An 18,573-nucleotide genomic window follows, 5' to 3' on the forward strand; every position below is an offset into this window, starting at 1 on the left:
TTTCACGTCGAAATTGAACCCCATCGAGAAAAGCTCGCTGCCAAGTCTTGCATACCGCACCAAATCGAACATAATCATGGTAAGAAAGACGTTCGGCGATTAGGTTTAAAATTGGAATTGAAAGGTCGGACCATGAATTATTTGCCATGATGTTTGATATGAGTAGGGATTCACGATAATCGATCAGAACAAAAAGGATATATAGATGTTGTAGGCCAAAATTTAGAGAAAGTAAACTTGCCCCCAAGTAATACAAATACAAATAGGATAGGATAAATCTTCTAAATCTCTTAGGATTCCTTTAAAAAACCTAAACTTGCCACCCAAGTAATACAAGTACAAATAGGATAAATCTTCTAGATCCTTTAGAATTCCTAAAAAACTTCCACTGAAAGAAGATAACCGAGTCAACCAAAACCAAATGTGATTACATCAAATAAGATAATTTTTGCACGCATCTTTTGTTTAGAATATGTGATACTGTATTTAGAGACTCATTTTCTTATTAGGTTTCCTAAATTTTCTGTAATTTATTATAATTAAGGTTCTGCTCATGTATATATATTTCCTCTTAGTGAAAGAATACAATTAAAGGAAGTATTTCAATAATTTTGACCGTCCCTTTCATTTTACTTAATTTCAAATGTGCGGTAATAAAGCACAACAAGTGGTCTAGTGGTAAAAGCGCGGACTGCAGGTCCCCAATAAACAAAAAAATGTGGACTACGGGGCCAAAAAGATTGTTTGGAGGGTTTGGGCTATCGATTGTGACATATGTACTGTCAAGTGCAATTTGGTGGGCATCTTACTCTCTCACTCAAAGAAGGGTTTGGGGTGGAGTTGGGTATTGCTTTGGTAATAAAGGTCATTTGAGCAATGATAATGGAGTCAACACGTATGCACCGGATTCGAAAACAATCATGGCAATTGAGGGAGTTAGTGCTGCCATGGGGGGTGGCATGTCAGCCCTGATCACAATGCCCCTCGATACAGTTAAGTAATCTTATAATTATAAAAATTTGATTTTTTTTTTTTTTTGAGTACATCGTTATTTTTACACTAGGGGAAAGAGAGTTCGACTAAACCACACAATATGCAACCTAATTTGGTTATTAAGTTTTGTTGGCTCTGGTTTTTTCAGATCTGGGCATTGTTCTTCAAAGGTTTTAATTTGGCTCTGATTTTTCAGATCTAGGCATTGCTCCACAGTTCTACTCCCAACTCGAGTAGTGGAGGCGCCTCTGTAATGTCTCTCTTGACGTTTTATTTTTCTCTTTTTTTTTAATTGGATATTCTTATTCTATATATTTTTAAAATATTTTCTTATTAAAAATAGATTTTTATCATTAATTATCAGGGCAAATTAGTATATTCATAAGCAGATATTTGATTTAAGGGGTTATTTGAAAGTGAATTAAAATCTAAGGGGGTGTTAGTATAATGTCTCAAACATGAAGGGGTTTTGTGAAAACTCGATTAGCCTTGGGGGGTGTTAGTGTAATTAATCATTTTCTTATCACTTTCATACAATTAACTAGCATAGGGTTGCAAGTAGGAATGATGCTTCCAATTCTGCTGTTAAAATTTTTATTCGAATCCAAAAGTCGGTGACTAATCTAACATCAAATTTAATAAAATATATCATTTCACAATATATATATATATGGAGAAAAAAATCAAATGGAAATTAAAATATATTTTGAAATTACGAAAATCCGAGTTTTGATTTGAATTTTTGTGAATTTTCAATTATGTTTGTTGTGTGAGTTTATTGTTTTTTCACACATATACAGAATAATATTAGAGAACACGAGAAAATTCATCACTTTACATTTTTTTTAAGCCACTATTGGACAGTTCTCAAGAAAATTTTATCGACCATTTTTTGTTACGCATAACAATGCATTGTTGAACTAAAACGTCATTAGAGCCCTATTCTGTGAAAGGCCTATTGTTATCTCATATAAAACATTACAACGTCAAAATGAAGTCTTACAGCAGAGTTTAATAACAAGTTAACTGAAGTGCAATATTTCACTTACTCGTTGGATTACTGGGAAACTGGCACAAACACAGACCATATCAGGGAAACATATTTTATATATTCCTAGGGTCAACATGTTTACTCAGTCACAACACGAAAAACCGAAATAGAGAGCGCATGGGAGCAGATACGATCCATAGTTCATACAAAGTGCATTAAGGATTCTACAGTTCCGAATTCACAAGCTACAAAATATTCACGGTAGATTAAGAGCTTGACCATGGTGACGGATGTGATCATCGATGAAGGTGGCAATAAAATAGTATGAGTGATCATAACCGGGCTGCAATCGCAAAAGGAGTGGAACTTCAACACTCCGACATGCATCTTCAAACTTGTGTGGCATCAACTGATCGTGCAAGAATTTATCATCTTCCCCCTACACAAAAGCAGCAGTAATTAACTACCTATGCAACAAAGGCAGTTAAAAGTGTATATGAGAGAAGAAATTATACATTTTAAAAGATCAATCCTTGAAAGTAGTTGATGAGGACACTGGACTAAAATTATTGAAAAATGCATATTTAAACATTAACATGCAACGACATTACAGTTCATTCTCCTCATTTCCCTATTTCAAATCTCCTTCTGTATTGCAGCGATGCTGCCAAAAAATATCCTTCTTGGATTAAGGGGTTTATTGACACTTTCACATGTATAGTCCGGGCCAATATGTCTTTTTATTCTCTTTTCTTTGCGTGGAAAAGGAAGCTGGAATGTCTACAGACAAAAAGCTTATGATCTGAAAATCAAATGCCCTCAGCCTAGCCGAAGTTCAATTTCAAGTGATATTGATGAGAATGCATGACAACAGAAATTAACCCAGGATACATTATGCAGCAGAAAGGTGATGTAGAACCAAGACAAACTGAAAAACAAGGAAAAGAGGAACAGAAGAGAGGAAAGGAAAAGACGAAGTAGGGTAATCTCAAAGGACATGAGATTGGAAAGCTTCAGGGACTATTATATGTTGGGTGACAACAGTATTAAACTCTTGAGAGATGAAGCAGCAGCATTCAGTTTTCCATAATTCGTCTATTGAAAAAATAAGAACGTTAAAGTTCATAAAAGTAAATAAACTAGCATATACCATCATTTAAGGGATCTTAGCCATTCTAATCCACAAGTTTTGGCATACTAAATCAACAAGGAAAATGACTTCTGCATGCCACTATTTATTTTGGTCCCTTGATTCCTTTGATTTCTTCAAAACAAAGGCCGTAACTAAACAGGGGGCGTGTGGGGCGGGTGAGTGGGTGGGTGGGTGAGGGGGGAGTGGAGAAGTCACTTCCAATCAACAATGATGCTGAAACCTCTCAATTTGTGATGAATTCCACGTGTCGGGCTCTCCAGTCACGGAAAGAGGACCAGACAAGAGAGGGACTATTTAAAATAAAATAGTTGGGGTGCATCCTAACAAGTAACAGCTCAAGCTTTCAAAAATAGTGGTAGACCACAAAAATTTAACAATTGTCACAACAACAAAGAACATGATGAAGATTAGATGACATCATTATCTTACCTGATCAATTAAAATGGTAGCTGACACATCCTTAAACTTCTTAACAAGGGAAGTGGCATCATATTCCTGCATTTTTGCATTCAACTTGTTACAAACTAAAGACCACAGGATTATGGATAAGAACTGAGACAATTAGATTATTATCTTACTTCCCAATCGGTTTTATTGCCACCTAGATAATTTGAAAAAGCTTTCTGGCCCCATGGACAGTTTGCAGGATTCACAATGGGTGCAAAGGCAGATACTGACTGGAAAATGAATTACACAAACGAGTTAGATTCAATGTAAGTTTCTCCTATGAATCCACTCCAATAATTGCATAAAGCTCCCCTGCAACTCAGGAACTTTTATAGAAAAACTGAACTTTACGAAGTTGCTAAATTATAGTCAACTTCTTCTTTGAAAAAAAAAAGCAAGCTAAATTGTGGAAAAATATTTATGTCTCCTACGGTCCTACCTTATATTTATCCAGGTTTTTCAGGTAAATTGTCAAAGCACCGTGCCCACCCATAGAATGACCAGATATAGATGCCCGCGATGTATCAAGCTGTGAAAAATTTTCATTCAGAAGTTGTGGCAACTCCTTAACAACATAGTCGTACATGCGCCAGTTCTTCCATTTTTCTTCAGTAGCATTGAGATAAAATCCAGCACCTGTTTGAGGAGATAATGCACACACACATACACAAAATTCAGTGATGGCTCTTCACACCTAAAGTTATAACTAATCGCCCACTACCCGGCAAAGCTTGTCCCTCTTGCTAACTAAAAGGAGTTTGCATGCAATGCATGAAATATAGCAATGCATTGAGTAATTTATTACTACCAAAAGTAAATATATATATACACACACACACACACACATATAACCTTTTGCATGGAAACTCTCAAGAAATCAGAATATTTGTGGGAAACTCTAAAGTTCTCCCTCTTTAGAACCTACACATTTTTATATCCACCTTGTACGTGAACAAACATCCTTTTCCAGTATTACTGCTTATACACCTCAAACATCCTCATCTCCTCTCTACTCATTTTACTGGTTCGACATCTTACCAAAAATAAAAACAGGGCATACAGTATTTGTTTTCCCTATTTACTCCTAATCCATCTTGACTAGATTTAAACTTAGGCCTTATCTAGGGGATCCCTATTGACTCTCCCTTCACCCTTAAGATACACTTGACCATATTGTTTTCCCTTTCCGAATTATAGAACTGTTAGTGCTTCCGTTTTAACAATTTAAAATACAATTGCAAGATAAAGGGTATCTTTCCTGAGTAAAGTAAAAGATTCGCAAATCCCATACAACGTAAGGCAATTTTTGCTGTAATACTTCATAACATGAAATATAACAGTCTAATGTTGCGTACCTACACCAAAATCCCAGCTATCCGCCTCTCCTTCTATAGACAAGCCTCCTTTTAAGAGTTTACATGAAGAAGTGGTGAGCACAATAGGAACATAATAACAAAAGATACATGGTGGTTTAGAATGGAACAATATAAAATGACAGCCTACCATAAGAAAATGAAAAAGTGACCGTAAAGAAATAATGGGTTAGTTAGTAACAGAAGATGTAGTTTTGACTATTTACTGCATTTTTTTTTATATTTACAAATAATATACAATATTATCCCCAATTTTTTGCATTTTCACTGGTGGTGACGCTTCTAATTTTATTTTGTTTTTCCTTTGTATTTCTGTGTCTGTGGGAAGTGGCTGTAATTAACTTATAGTGATTAGACAAAGTTGGATGAAAGTTGGAGGGACTTTGGCTACTTGTCAGGACACACAACAAGGAACAAGGTCCAGCCCAACTATATTACAACAAAAAGTGAACATTTATGATATAAAAACGTTTAAAGGTCATTATTATCCATGGGAAACTAACAACAAAATGTGCCATGAAACTCACAGCTGCGGTCAATTCACATTATAAGTTGACAACTTGTGTTCTTTTTGGATGTCAATCGCTCATAATGGCAAAATACCATAGTTATTACATCAAATTACTTGATTATGTCACATTCTACGACATTTGAATACATGACCCAAGCAGTTGCCCATTGTGGTCGGTAGTCAAGTTGTTTAAAAGGTTACCAACTAACATCAGTCCTACTTCCCTGAAAACCTAGCCAAGGGACAAACAACAATAATAATTCTTTCACATTCACAAAAAGCAATTAAAGCTAGCATCACAGACACAATAATCAATTGGAAATTAAAAGCAGGAAGGGCTGCCGACTTACTTGGAGATGTATCAGGGGCAATCAGAGCAACACCCTCACTTGAGGCAACACGTTGAGCTCCTGATTTAGTTATAAAATTCTCATCTGTGCAGGTAAGGCCAGAGAGCCAGTAAAGTACCTTCTCATAAAAAAGCTTGATTATCACACATTGCAACATACAAACTTTGATAGCATCACATGGACAAAAGAAAACTCGAAAAATAAACTCAAGAACATGAAGAAGCACGGGAAAGTAGTTTGAAAATGCTAAACAAACAATGCCAAGGGAAAATTTATGCAAATCGTTTCAGCTATAGAAGGTTCCAGTGAAAACTTTATGAAAAACTTTTCAGCTTACAATTTGCACCCAGCGAAAATTTTATGATGTAAAACTAATTCAAGTAGTGCTACAAGCATCAACGATTGTCCCTACTTTTAATTCTAAGTAAGACAAACATCTCCTCTTTCATTTTGTTCATAGCTTTTAAGACAGTGAGACAAAACTATCGATTCAAATAATAAATCGAGGAAGCTTCCTTTTCCCTATCTTAAATTCTTTGTCTATGATGGTAATAAGGGATGATTGAATTTGCAACTATAATGTTATAGGTACCATATAACTAATTTCACTTTCGATAAATTCGGTTACTAGTCTGCCCTATAAGAACCCGAGCTGTCTGTAAACTAAATTAAGGGATACGAAATTCAAAATTTCTCAATCAAGTATAGCAAAACCATTATCAAATAACACCAAATACAATAGATTTCAGCCACATAACCCTACAATATAACAATCAGACAAAAACCCAAATAGTATATTCATTGGGAAATGAAATTTCATAAGAGGTTACACATGGGTGAGAGAGAGAGAGAGAGAGGGAGGACTTACAGGGAATCGGTGGGAAGGGGAAGGGGAAGGAGGAAAGTAGATGTGGAAGGTCATGGAGCAGCCGAGCGTAGGGCTGAAATGCTTGTATCTCTTGTTGTACCCTCCGAACATCTTCGAGCTGCTGATCTCATTCGGCTTCGTCTCCATATCTCTTTCTCTCTCTCTCTCTCTCTCTCTCTCTCTCTCTCTCTCTGAGCTTCTTCAGAAGTGAGCGAAGTTTTGTTCGGTACAAGTAGTGATCGGTGCTCTCCGAGGGTCAGTTTCATTGTTTTGGTAATTGCATTTTACACCCTTGTATTTTTGTCTATGCAAAAATTTGGTGCATGTCTTTTGAAAATTAACATTTTAATACCTAAAGTTACAAATAATACCAATAGTCATACAACAATTGTTAATGTATTTGTCATTAGTAATATAGTTTGACTTCATGCAAGCAAAAATCAAACGAGTGATATGTCAAGATATAAAGTTAACTTGAAAGTTGCACTAAAAGAATGGCAATAAAGTGCCAATGTTAAAATAAACGGACCAAAATGTTATTTACTCTACACCAAAGTGGTGCAAAGTCTAATTAGCTCTTTTTTAACCCAACAATATTCTAAGGTAAGTGTATCATATATGGAGTTTTATGGACTCCGACTCTGAAATCTAGTGGATTCTAGATTAGACTTGTAAGGATTACATCACCTTGTATCGAATAAAGACTTTTTATGAATTAATAAAATTTATGAAAATCTTGTGATATTTAATTAAGACTTTGTATTAAAATTTTTATTGATTTTAAAGAATTTTATAAAGTTATGAATTTTCATAGACTTTTAGTTCTTTTGTAGTAATTTTTCGTCACATCAAATCCAGCATCTCCCTTTAAGATTCTGATGGAGTTCATTTATCCTTCCACCACCATGTCATCACCACCACCTTCTTACCATGACCATCTCCTCCACTCCACTACAGCAATTGTCGCCATCGCCGTCACCACAGTAATTCCCATGGGCATCATCACCGCCGCCACCACCACCGCACTGCCTCAACTACTACCAATTTACCATGACCATCACCATGATTTCATCACTACTGCCACCACTACCATGCACCTTATCACATCGGTTACATTTTGTGGTTGTCATCACCACCGACGCCACCTTCATCATGACTCCCAACTTTACCACCACTATCACCACCCCATCACTTGCGCTGCCCGCACCCTTACTCCTCCACCACCCCAAGACCACCCTCCGTCATTATTTCACCCTATTATTATCATAACCACCAAAGACACCACCTTCACTACCACCATATTGCCGAAAGCCACCGCTTGGCACTTCCGCCACTCTATATGACCACTTCATTATGGTTACAGTCAATATTTTAAATAATGAAAATTAAAAAAATAGCAATGTTAATTAATTTCATGTTCTTATATAGTTATTTCATAATTGTTTCTCAAGAATCGATAGTCGTATACTTCATGATTCACTTATAGTAATGGGTACTGGTAAAAATGAGTTAAGAAGGTTCTAGTACAGAGTTATGTCAAAATCACTATGCTGCAATACTAAGTTTCTTGTTTAATTTCATTTTAATTTTGGTGCTTCTATACTTTTATTTTATTTATTTTACCTATATTATTGTATTGTCTTTGCTAGTTATAATAAAGACATTAAAATTGAAGTTACAACTAACTTCGCTCTAAAAATATTATTTTTAGCAATATTTTTCGATCATGACACCGAAATATTACTTATTAGACCATAATAATTAATATTGATATGAAAAAAATTTCATGATATGTTACATAAATTGTATTGTTTCAAAATGATTTTTATGAAGAAAAGTGTTCTCGATTGTTGTTAGACATCGTAGGCAATAGGCAGTCATGGAGCAGCCGAGCGTAGGGCTGAAATGCTTGTATCTCTTGTTGTACCCTCCGAACATCTTCGAGCTGCTAATCTCATTCGGCTTCGTCTCCATCTCTCTCTCTCTCTCTGAGCTTCTTCAGAAGTGAGTGAAGTTTTGTTCGGTACAAGTAGTGATCGGTGCTCTCCGAGTGTCAGTTTCATTGTTTTGGTAATTGCATTTTACCAGTTTCATTGTTTTCATTATCCAGTAAGATGGTTAGTGTAGTATTTGATGACTATTTCCTTACAAAAATAAAATAAAATAAAATAAATTTAACTGTGGGAACAAAAGTAAGTAAAAGAGCTTATCTAGATTGTAGAAACTCATAGTTACAGGGGCTAAGGATATGTGCTAACTCTTGTTTACTTAACACAACTAGATCAAGTAACAAGTCAATTTACCTATGGATCAAAATGTTGCTATTAAAATGGGTGATACTTTTGATGATTTAGCTGATTATGAATAAAATGTGGTTGATGATACAAGAGTCATAATAGCTGGTTGGGATAGAGAAGGGGCAATGTAATCGATGTACAAGCTAATTTTTTTAGTTATTAGTTTCATGTGCTTATCTAGTAAAGGGTATGTCAAAACCACTTATATTGCAATACTAAATGTCTTGTTTTGATTTCATTCTAGTTTCGGTGGTTTTAAACTCTATTTTATTTATTTTACCTATATTACTTGTGTTGTCTTTGCTAGCTATAATAAAGAAATGAATATTGAAGAAACAACTAACTTTCTCATAAAAATATTATTTTTAGCAACTGGCACTGATGGAATTTTGCATGGCGATCCCTCCGGTACCGTTTGGTACGTGGGACGGGACGGAACAGAGTGGGACAAGGCGTGCCGTCCCACGTTTGGTGCGCCTAAAACGGGTGGAACGAGCTGTTCCACGGGACGAGTTTTGGGTGAATTTTCGTTTCACCTTACCCCCCTGGAACGACTCGTTGCACATCTGTGGAACATAAAATTATAACCTCTCTGTCTCCTTCTTCTTCCTCCTTGTTTCCATCCAAGGGCATCTTTGCTCCCGCTCCGTTCCGTTCCGTCCTGTCCCGTCCCGTCCCGTCCCATTCTGTTCCGTCCCATCCCGTCTGCATACCAAATGATACCGTCCTCTGTATTTTCATTGTTAACTCATTATCAGTTTTGAATTATGCATTTTTCATTCCCAAATTTATATTTTTGTGTTTTTATCCAATTTATCATCTGCACAGAAAAAAGGTGTGAAGAAATCCTTAAACTCAATTCTTTTTAAGCTTGTCCATTTTATCATGTGCACATCGTTCATTCCTAATGTCCAATAAGGTTTGAAAGTAAAATTTAGTGCTCCAAAGATACGAAGTTCCGCCTTCGTTACTTTATACCAGAAAATCACCTTTGTCTTTTCTACTAGCTTCACTAAATCAAATTATTTACATATCGAGTGAAATACGTTCTCGGATTTCACTATTGTAATTTACGTATTTCATATTTGCAGGATTTTATATTATTTCTTTTCATTCATATTAGAGCTTTAGTTAACTCATTACAAAGTTTGAATTTTTTTTAATTAGTTATTAAAATTCTATAGACTTTTCAAGATAAACCTTAGTATTTTCGAATAGATCTCTATCCCACGAACGCGTGAACGAAAACCGTTTGCAAAATAGAGCTTTAATGAAGAAATTACCAACCATTAAATTCAGGGGCATTTTTGTCTTTTGACAGAGTCTACATAGGGAATATCCTAAAAGGCTGGAGTGGCCTTTCCTCTTTTAGAAAGTTAAACGGCAACAGACGTGGAGGAGAGGTGATTGATCACAACCCAGTTCCTTAAATGCCGATTTCTTCCTTTTCCTGCACCTATGATCATCGCCACCACCACCAAAATGCAGCTCGTGACCCCAGGATCAATACCCATCCAAGATTCACTTAAGAAACGACTAAAGGCGGTGATTCGAGGCCACATTGTTTAAGTGATGCAACGAGTTCCTCAATCAGACGTCAAACGACAACACACCGTGCATGCGTTGTTCATAATTTTTGAGGGACTTCTAACAATTTCATCGTCTTCCATCCACGTTTAGACTTATGTCAGGTATAAAACTTACTCCACTTGTCACGATATTTGTTTTTGTGTATTTATATGCATTTTGATGTTGATCTTTAATTCCGGCGAGTTATGTTTCTAAGTTAATATTGATGCCCTGAATCTGTTTCCAATATCTAGTTGGTGTGCTTTCATCGTTTGAGCCTAGTTTCGTAAATGGCCGCCATTAAACCTTTGTGGCAGGCGAAGATTTAACCGTTGGATCATTATGAAATTTTAATATATTGTTGTACGCATTATTTGAGGATCGTAGGAACTTACATATTGGAAATACAATATATGGATCTTCCATATTGGTTTATGTAGGGTTGTTGACCTTACCAATGACCACGTTAACCAAGGGTTGACTTTTGATCAATTGTCTCGAATCGGTCTTAAATACTGAAATTAGAATTACAAGAAACCTGATAAGAGTCTTATGAGCCTACAAGTGGCACCTTATCAGAATTTACCTATTTATTGAGAAAACAATGATAATGTGTAGATTCTAGTATGAAGAGATAAGTCAGGGACCACATTAGAATTATTCTGCATATCTTATATGTCAGTTTGATTTAATATTGGTTGGCTAGATGTATGTGTGCTTGCAATTGTGGTTCATGGTGAACTTGATTAAATGTGGTACATGGATGATTCTGCCTAATTAATTTGGTTAGTGGACCTTGTTCTTATGTTTATGTCTATTGCACATTGTCATGCCTGGTTAATCTGCATTGGAGATTATACGCATTCTAGGAGTAACTTCGCCTAGTTAATTCTCATTGGGGTGTCATTGCTTACTTGATCTCATTATACCCATAGGTGGTTCTGCCTAATTAATCCGCATTGGGCAATCATACTATTGGATGCATGTCTATGGTTTTGCCTGGTTAATCTGCATTGGGGATTATACGCATTCTAAGAGTGACTCCACTTGGTTAATATGCATTGAGGCATCACTACCTACTTGATCTCATTATACACATAGGTGGTTCTGCGTGGTTAATCCACGTTGGGGAATCATACTATTAAATGCATGCATATGGTTCCGCCTGGTTAATCCGCACTATGAGACCATACGCATTCTAGGGGTGACTCCGTCTGGTTAATCTGCATTGAGGGACCATACGCACTCCAGAGTTAGTCTAGAATCCATTTCCCTAATTGGTTCCGTTAACCTTATCTTCATTGGATTCTGTTGAGTGGTCCAGAATCCTTTTCCCTAATCGGTTTCATTAAGTGGCCCATAATCCTATCTTCTTTGGATTCCGTTAAGTGGCTTGGAATCCTTTTCCCCAATCGGTTTCATTGAGTGGTTTGAAACCTTATCTTCGTTGGATTCCGTTGAGTAGTCTGGAATTCCTTACCATAATTGGTTTTGTTGAGTGGCTCAAAACCCTATCTTCATTGGATTCTGTTAAAGTGGTCTGAAATTCCTTTCCTTAATCAATTCCATTAAGTGGTCGGAACTCTATCTTCATTGGATTCAGTTAAGGAGTTTGAAATACCTTTCCCTATTTGGTTTCATTGAGTTGGTCCGAAACCCTGGATTCCTGTGAGTAGATGTTGCTCAAAGTTGTGTTTGTAGTTTAAGGTTAAACTGTTGTTACTTAACATGTTGAATGAAAAGATTACAATATGTTTATAGGTTTAGAAGAGAAAATGTATTGGTCATTTGATTGAGTTCAGGATGACGCACAAAAGATTTGTCAACCATAATTTTTTAACGCAATCTCAATTGGTTGGTTGCCCACATATATTAACTTTGAGGAAAGGTGCTTCAACCATGTTCTAACATATATTCTAAAGTTGGTATTGGGTAATGGTATATGATTAAGATTACTGTCATAGTTCATACCAAAAATTTTAGTGACGCCGAAATTCTAACTAGATTTTGCCAGAACTAAGGACTATCTACCAACAATCAATATGAAGATTATTGATAATTTGATATTGCTAAGATTCCATTTGAACTTAAAAGCTAGAAGCTTCCAATAAAATTTAGGTTTTTCTAACAAACTAACATTATAAACAAATCTCAAAGTAAAACAATAACACATGCATGTATGTACCTTCCAAATCATGTTTTCAGTTGTGGACAATCATATGTGGCTTTATGAGAGGAATTCTCAACGTCAACCACAAATGTGTTGGTAAGAAAATGTTGGTCCCACTAGTACAAAAACATGTTTGCGTGACGAAAACTTGCGCGACGCAGCTAAATGCGTCGCGCAAAGTATGTTTGCGTGACGTTAAACACAAAACGTCGCGCAAAGGCCATTTGCGCGACGTTTTGTGTGTCCCGCAAGATTTTGGCGCTAAAGCAAGTAAGTTTTACCGCTTTTTCTGTTGACTTTGCGTGACGCAGGGCTACATGAGTCGCGCAAAACAGCTTTGCGCGACGCACGTGCACTTACGTCGCACAAAACATCTTTGCGTGACGTATGTGACGTCACGCAAAACAGCTTTGCGCGACGTAAGTGCACGTGCGTCGCGTAAAGTTGTTTTACGCGACGCCATATGCGTCACGCAAAGTTAACGACTTTTTTTTCCTTTACTTAATCAGTTTGGGTGGTAGAAACTGCAAACTAGTTGCAGCAGCTACCCCCCCTCCCCCATCTCTGTTCTAAACGTTCTCCAATTTTCTCCGTTCCTTAATCTATTTGTATCCGGTAAGCAATTTGATTTTTTATATGCAACTTTGAATTGAGAATTCAAACTAAAACTACTAAACTTGTTTTGTACAGGATTTTTGTATACAATTATCATTGAAGAACGAATTTGAAGGTATTTTTTTCATATTGCATATGGGATTTTTGTATATGTACCTTTGCTTACTTGCTATGCCCTTTTTTGGTAATGGTGGAGTTTTGTGAGATTGAATTTTGAAGTAATCTTTATTAATTTTACCTATTAAAAGGAGTGAGATTGTAGATATATTGTTGAAGACTTGTTTGGGCTTCATTTGAATACTTTATCGAGGTTAACTTATATATTTACATAGAAGAAATTGTAAGAAATGTTGGTTTCCCCTTGAAATTTCCTTAATTTGTGCTATACGGTTGAATTGAGGGTAAATGCAATGTGCTGCAACTAAGAATTATATAGAAACCCTACAAAAGCCATGATCTTCAAAGCTAATCTTATCATCACTATTAAATTCTCAATGCTAAGACAATAGGTTTTAGTTCAATAATGAGCGGGTTGATTTTTGTGAGCATATGCCATACTTATGTAGATAAACAATGGCTATGATTCTCTTATTAAATCCTTGTAGAAACTCAATATCATCTTCCAATTTTAATACAAGTAAGTAATTTAGGATTCATTTTTAGTCTCAATCCTTTGTAAACTTGAAGACAACCAAAACATCTTTCAATAAGATTTTTTAAAACCAATATGTAGCCAAAATATGCTTAAACTTGTGTTCATATTCTAACAGTACATTTATCTCACCACCAAAATTACTCGAGTGTAACTAACTAGAATATGTATATTCGATGATATAATTAGTATAAACAAATAAAAACTAAGGCCATCAACATTATAGTTTACAAGGATTAATATTTTGTATCTATTTTATTTAGTTTCACTAATTATTGTGATTTAATTTATTTGTATGCACATATTTTTGTACATCAATTACAAAATTGTTTTGTGTTGTACGAAGTTAATACAACTTAACTTCATACACTTTTTTTTTCAAGAAAAGCTTAGTTTCCCGTTTGAGAGTTAGTTGGATTTTGTGCATGGATGCAAAAGCATGCCTGCGGTCCAATTAATTATTGAATTGTCCCATTTTTTGGACAGTTTGGGAATGCATAGTTATGTGTTGTAGTTTGCGGTTCATAGATTAGGTTTCGATAGTGGAAATTTTGGTAACATTTCCTAATGTTCTTCGAGTACACAGTGGATATTATGTATCTACTGCGTGCACTTGAAGAATTGTAAGGAGATGCTGTCGAAATTTAATCCATTGGAATCGTAAATTACGGCACATAATTGTGTATTTTTGAATGGGATAGGCCCTTACCGGAGGAATAAGGTGAGAAGATAATAGTTGAAGTTGTTGTACTTTTATTGGGATTGCAGGCAAAATGGACAAACGGTGGATACAAAATCATAATAGATGTGCTATCGAGTACTTGGATGGAATAAATGATTTCATTGAATTCGCAACTAGACACAACCGAGGTTCAACTCATATTCGATGTCCCTGTAGGAAGTGTAACAACTCAATGAGGGAAACATTCGAAAATGTTCGATTTCATTTAGTAAGAAATGGGATAATGGAGACCTATACTACTTGGTATCATCATGGAGAACGATTAGACCAAGCTTTGTCTTCATACATGACACGAGTGGAGACTGTTGAATGTAATGTGGATCCTAATGAACAAGTTATGGATATTCTAAATGATGTTTATCCATATGCTACAACCAACACCAATCAGGAAGGGGGAGATGACGGTCGTCCAACCATGGATAGTGAGGCATTCAAAAACTATGAAAAACTATTGAAAAATGCCAAGCAAGAATTATATCCGAGGTGTGAAAACTTTTCGATGCTCACAGCAATTGTGGAGTTGATGCATGGCAAGATCAAGTTTCGTTTGTCAAACAAGTGTTTCGATTACTTTTTAGGAGTTATCAAGAGGATGCTTCCAAAGGACAATTGTTTACCTGAAGATCATAAAAGTGCCCAAAAAGTGTTGAAGGGTCTTGGATTGGGGTATGAAAAAATTCATGCATGTGTAAATAATTGTATATTGTTATATAAGGAGAACACACAGTTGGATAAATGCCCTGTATGCAATGAGCCAAGGTTTAAAATGACATCACAAAATAGAAAGACCAAGATTCCACAAAAAGTAATGCGTTATCTTCCATTGAAGCCTAGGTTGCAACGATTATACATGTCGATGCACACCGCTACCAATATGAGATGGCATAAAGAAGGACGAGTAAATGACGATGTTATGAGGCATCCTGCAGATGGAGAAGCATGGAAAGAATTCGATCGAATGTACCCTGATTTTGTAGCTGACCCGCGAAATGTTAGATTGGGACTTGCCACCGACGGATTTAATCCGTTTGGGGTTCTAAACCAAATCCACAGCACTTGGCCGGTCGTCGTGTTTCCTTATAATATGCCGCCTTGGAAGTGCATGAAAAAAGAATACATGATGTTGACTCTATTAATTACTGAAGATCCAGGAAAGTCCATTGATGTTTATTTGCGGCCGTTGGTAGATGAGCTAAAAGATTTATGGGAAAACGGTGTTCGTACATATGATAAGTATACTGGGCAAATGTTCACAATGAGAGCAGCAGTGATGTGGACAGTAAACGATTTTCCCGCGTATGCAATGGTTTCTGGGTGGATGACTAAGGGTTATTTGGCATGTCCAATATGCAAGGAGAACGTAACATCGTCTTGGCATGCGGGAAAAGTTTGTTATCTTGGTCATCGTAGATGGCTCCCTTGGGACAACGAGTGGCGTCAGAACGATAAAGCCTTCCACGACACAAAAGAGACTCGACCAAGACCAAGAGAATGGTCTGGAGATGAGATTTTGGATCAATTAAACCGTTTGGAATTTGGTCATTTTGGCAAAGGGGTCAGTAAGCCCAGACCAACTACACATCTGAACTGGACACACAAGAGTATGTTATTTGAGCTCCCATACTGGTCAAAGTTAAAATTGAGACACAACCTCGATGTTATGCATATTGAGAAAAATGTGTTTGATACTTTGGTCGGGACAATTCTAGACATTGAAGGAAAAACGAAAGACACGGTCGAAGCTCGCCTTGATTTGGAACGAATGGGCATTAGGCCATCCTTGTGGATGAAGAAAGTTGGTGGTACATTGAAGAAAGGCCATCATTTTTTTACAGTTAATCCGAATGGGAAGAAAGAGTTTTTCAACTTTATTTCTTCTGTAAAGTTTCCAGATGGGTATGCTTCCAATATCTCGCGTTGCGTGAACATGAGAGGGTGTAAATTTTCAAACATGAAGAGTCATGATTGTTATGTGATACTCCAACACCTTCTACCAGTTGGTATTCGACACTTATTGCCTCTTGATGTGGTGAAACCAATCGTGTTGTTGTCTAGATTTTTTTCACAATTGACTGCAAGGTGTTTGCGGAAGTCGGATGTTAAACAATTGCAGGACGACATTGTGAACGTCTTATGCAAGTTCGAACAGATATTTCCTCCAGCTTTCTTTACAAGTATGATTCACGTGATGATTCACTTGCCAGATGAGGCATTGCTTGCTGGACCAGTCAATTGCCGATGGATGTATGCAATAGAAAGGTACTTAATTAAGCGTATATATATATATATAACAGATTAATGATCAACGAACGCTTTGAATAATTTGTAGCATACCTTTTATTTGTGTAGATATCTTGGTGAGTTGAAAAAGTGTGTCCGAAATAGGGCAAAGCCCGAAGGATCACTTGTGGAGGCATGGGTCGCATATGAGTCACTTACTTTTTGTGCAATGTATCTTCAAGATGTTGAGACAGCTTTCAATCGTCCTCAACGCAATAATGACGGTGGTGTCAGAAAAGAGAAACTATATGTTTTTGCCCAAATTGCGCGACCATTCGGCGAGCCTGTAAAAGGCGAATCGTTTACCAAAAAAGACATGGAGGTAGCGCATTGGTTCATACTTAACAATTGTGATGAGGTTTTGCCATACCTTGAAGAGCATGAACGGTTGATGAAGCGGGAACATCCTTCACATTTATATGCCAAGAAGCACCGTGAATTGTTTCCTTCGTGGTTTCACGAACATGTAAGTTGTATGTGTTTTGAATTCAGCATATTTTCCAACTTGTTCATGCCCGTCTTCAAATTTGGTTACATTAACAAGTTAACTTTTTGTATATGTTATATTAGATGAACAAATTGAAGGAATTGAATTCAACCTCTTACGATGAAGAATTATATAACATGGCAAGAGGACCGCTTCACGTTGAATTGTTCTCAGGTTGTCATGTCAACGGGATCAAGTTCTTGGGGGCAACACGTGATGACAAGTCGTCTACTCAAAATAGTGGTGTCCACGTCCCGGGTGCGGGCGACAGTGAAGACATTGATTTTTATGGTAAACTAACTAATGTAGTACAATTGCTTTACAAAGACAGGTGTCAAGTGATACTGTTTAAGTGTCTTTGGTTTGATACAAACCCACATAACCGAACGAGTGTTAAGCGAGACCATGGTTTACTATCAGTAAACACTACCAGACGTTGGTACGATGAAGACCCATACATTTTGGCAACTATGGCGAAACAAATATTCTTTCTAGACGACCCTAAAGCCAGCAATGGTTGGAAAGTTGTTCAGAAGATTGATCGAAGAGGGCTATATGATATTCCGGAACTAAATCAAGATGACAACGACGACAACCTCGCTGACCAACAGTTATCATCTTTGATAAAAATTGGTGAAGAAACACTCCGAGATACTAATGTTGTCTAAGAACCGTTTGAAGTAGCTGGAGTTCCCGAATTCGAAATACCAATAGAGTCAATTTCAATTGACCTTGGTGATCTACCATGATACAATGCACCGGAAGAGGCAAATGAAGATGAGGATGAATCGAAATCCGAAAATGATAGTAGTGAGGATAGCGAGAGTTATTATTGTAGTTCAGATAAGGATTAATATAAACTTGTAAAGGAAAAACCAGGAGATTGAGGTGAGGCAAAGTCAAACTAAAAAAAGGCACGGGAAGAATCTGATCGTGATCGTTTGAAGGTATTCTCCATTTTTACTTCGATTTGTTTCATGCAGTTTTGATAGGCAACTTATCACTTCCTGCAGATTTATTTTCGGATATGAATCCTCAATATCTGCATGAAGACAAGTTGCTTGGTCAAATGAAT

General features: G+C 36.5%; 2 protein-coding genes across 2 annotated transcripts; one reads left to right on the forward strand and one right to left on the reverse strand.

Annotated features, from left to right (window-relative positions):
* Nucleotides 1-2,082: 2,082 nt before the first annotated feature.
* LOC137745283 (S-formylglutathione hydrolase) lies at nt 2,083-6,914 on the reverse strand. Its single transcript, XM_068485213.2, has 7 exons — nt 6,687-6,914; nt 5,819-5,936; nt 4,940-4,987; nt 4,024-4,220; nt 3,716-3,814; nt 3,567-3,632; nt 2,083-2,423 (listed from the first exon to the last, which is right to left on the reverse strand). The coding sequence occupies exons 1-7, from the start codon at nt 6,831-6,833 to the stop codon at nt 2,241-2,243; spliced, it is 858 nt and encodes a 285-aa protein (XP_068341314.2). The 5' UTR covers nt 6,834-6,914; the 3' UTR covers nt 2,083-2,240.
* Nucleotides 6,915-14,779: 7,865 nt separating this feature from the next.
* LOC137744476 (uncharacterized) lies at nt 14,780-18,166 on the forward strand. The gene is made up of 3 exons (XM_088680940.1): nt 14,780-16,990; nt 17,081-17,477; nt 17,582-18,166. The coding sequence occupies exons 1-3, from the start codon at nt 14,904-14,906 to the stop codon at nt 18,164-18,166; spliced, it is 3,069 nt and encodes a 1,022-aa protein (XP_088537066.1). The 5' UTR covers nt 14,780-14,903.
* The last annotated feature ends 407 nt before the right edge of the window (nt 18,167-18,573 follow it).

The sequence above is a fragment of the Pyrus communis genome, chromosome 12 (genome assembly GCF_041283825.1).
Source record: "Pyrus communis isolate YQ-2024b chromosome 12, ASM4128382v1, whole genome shotgun sequence".
NCBI classification, from domain to species: Eukaryota; Viridiplantae; Streptophyta; class Magnoliopsida; order Rosales; family Rosaceae; genus Pyrus; species Pyrus communis.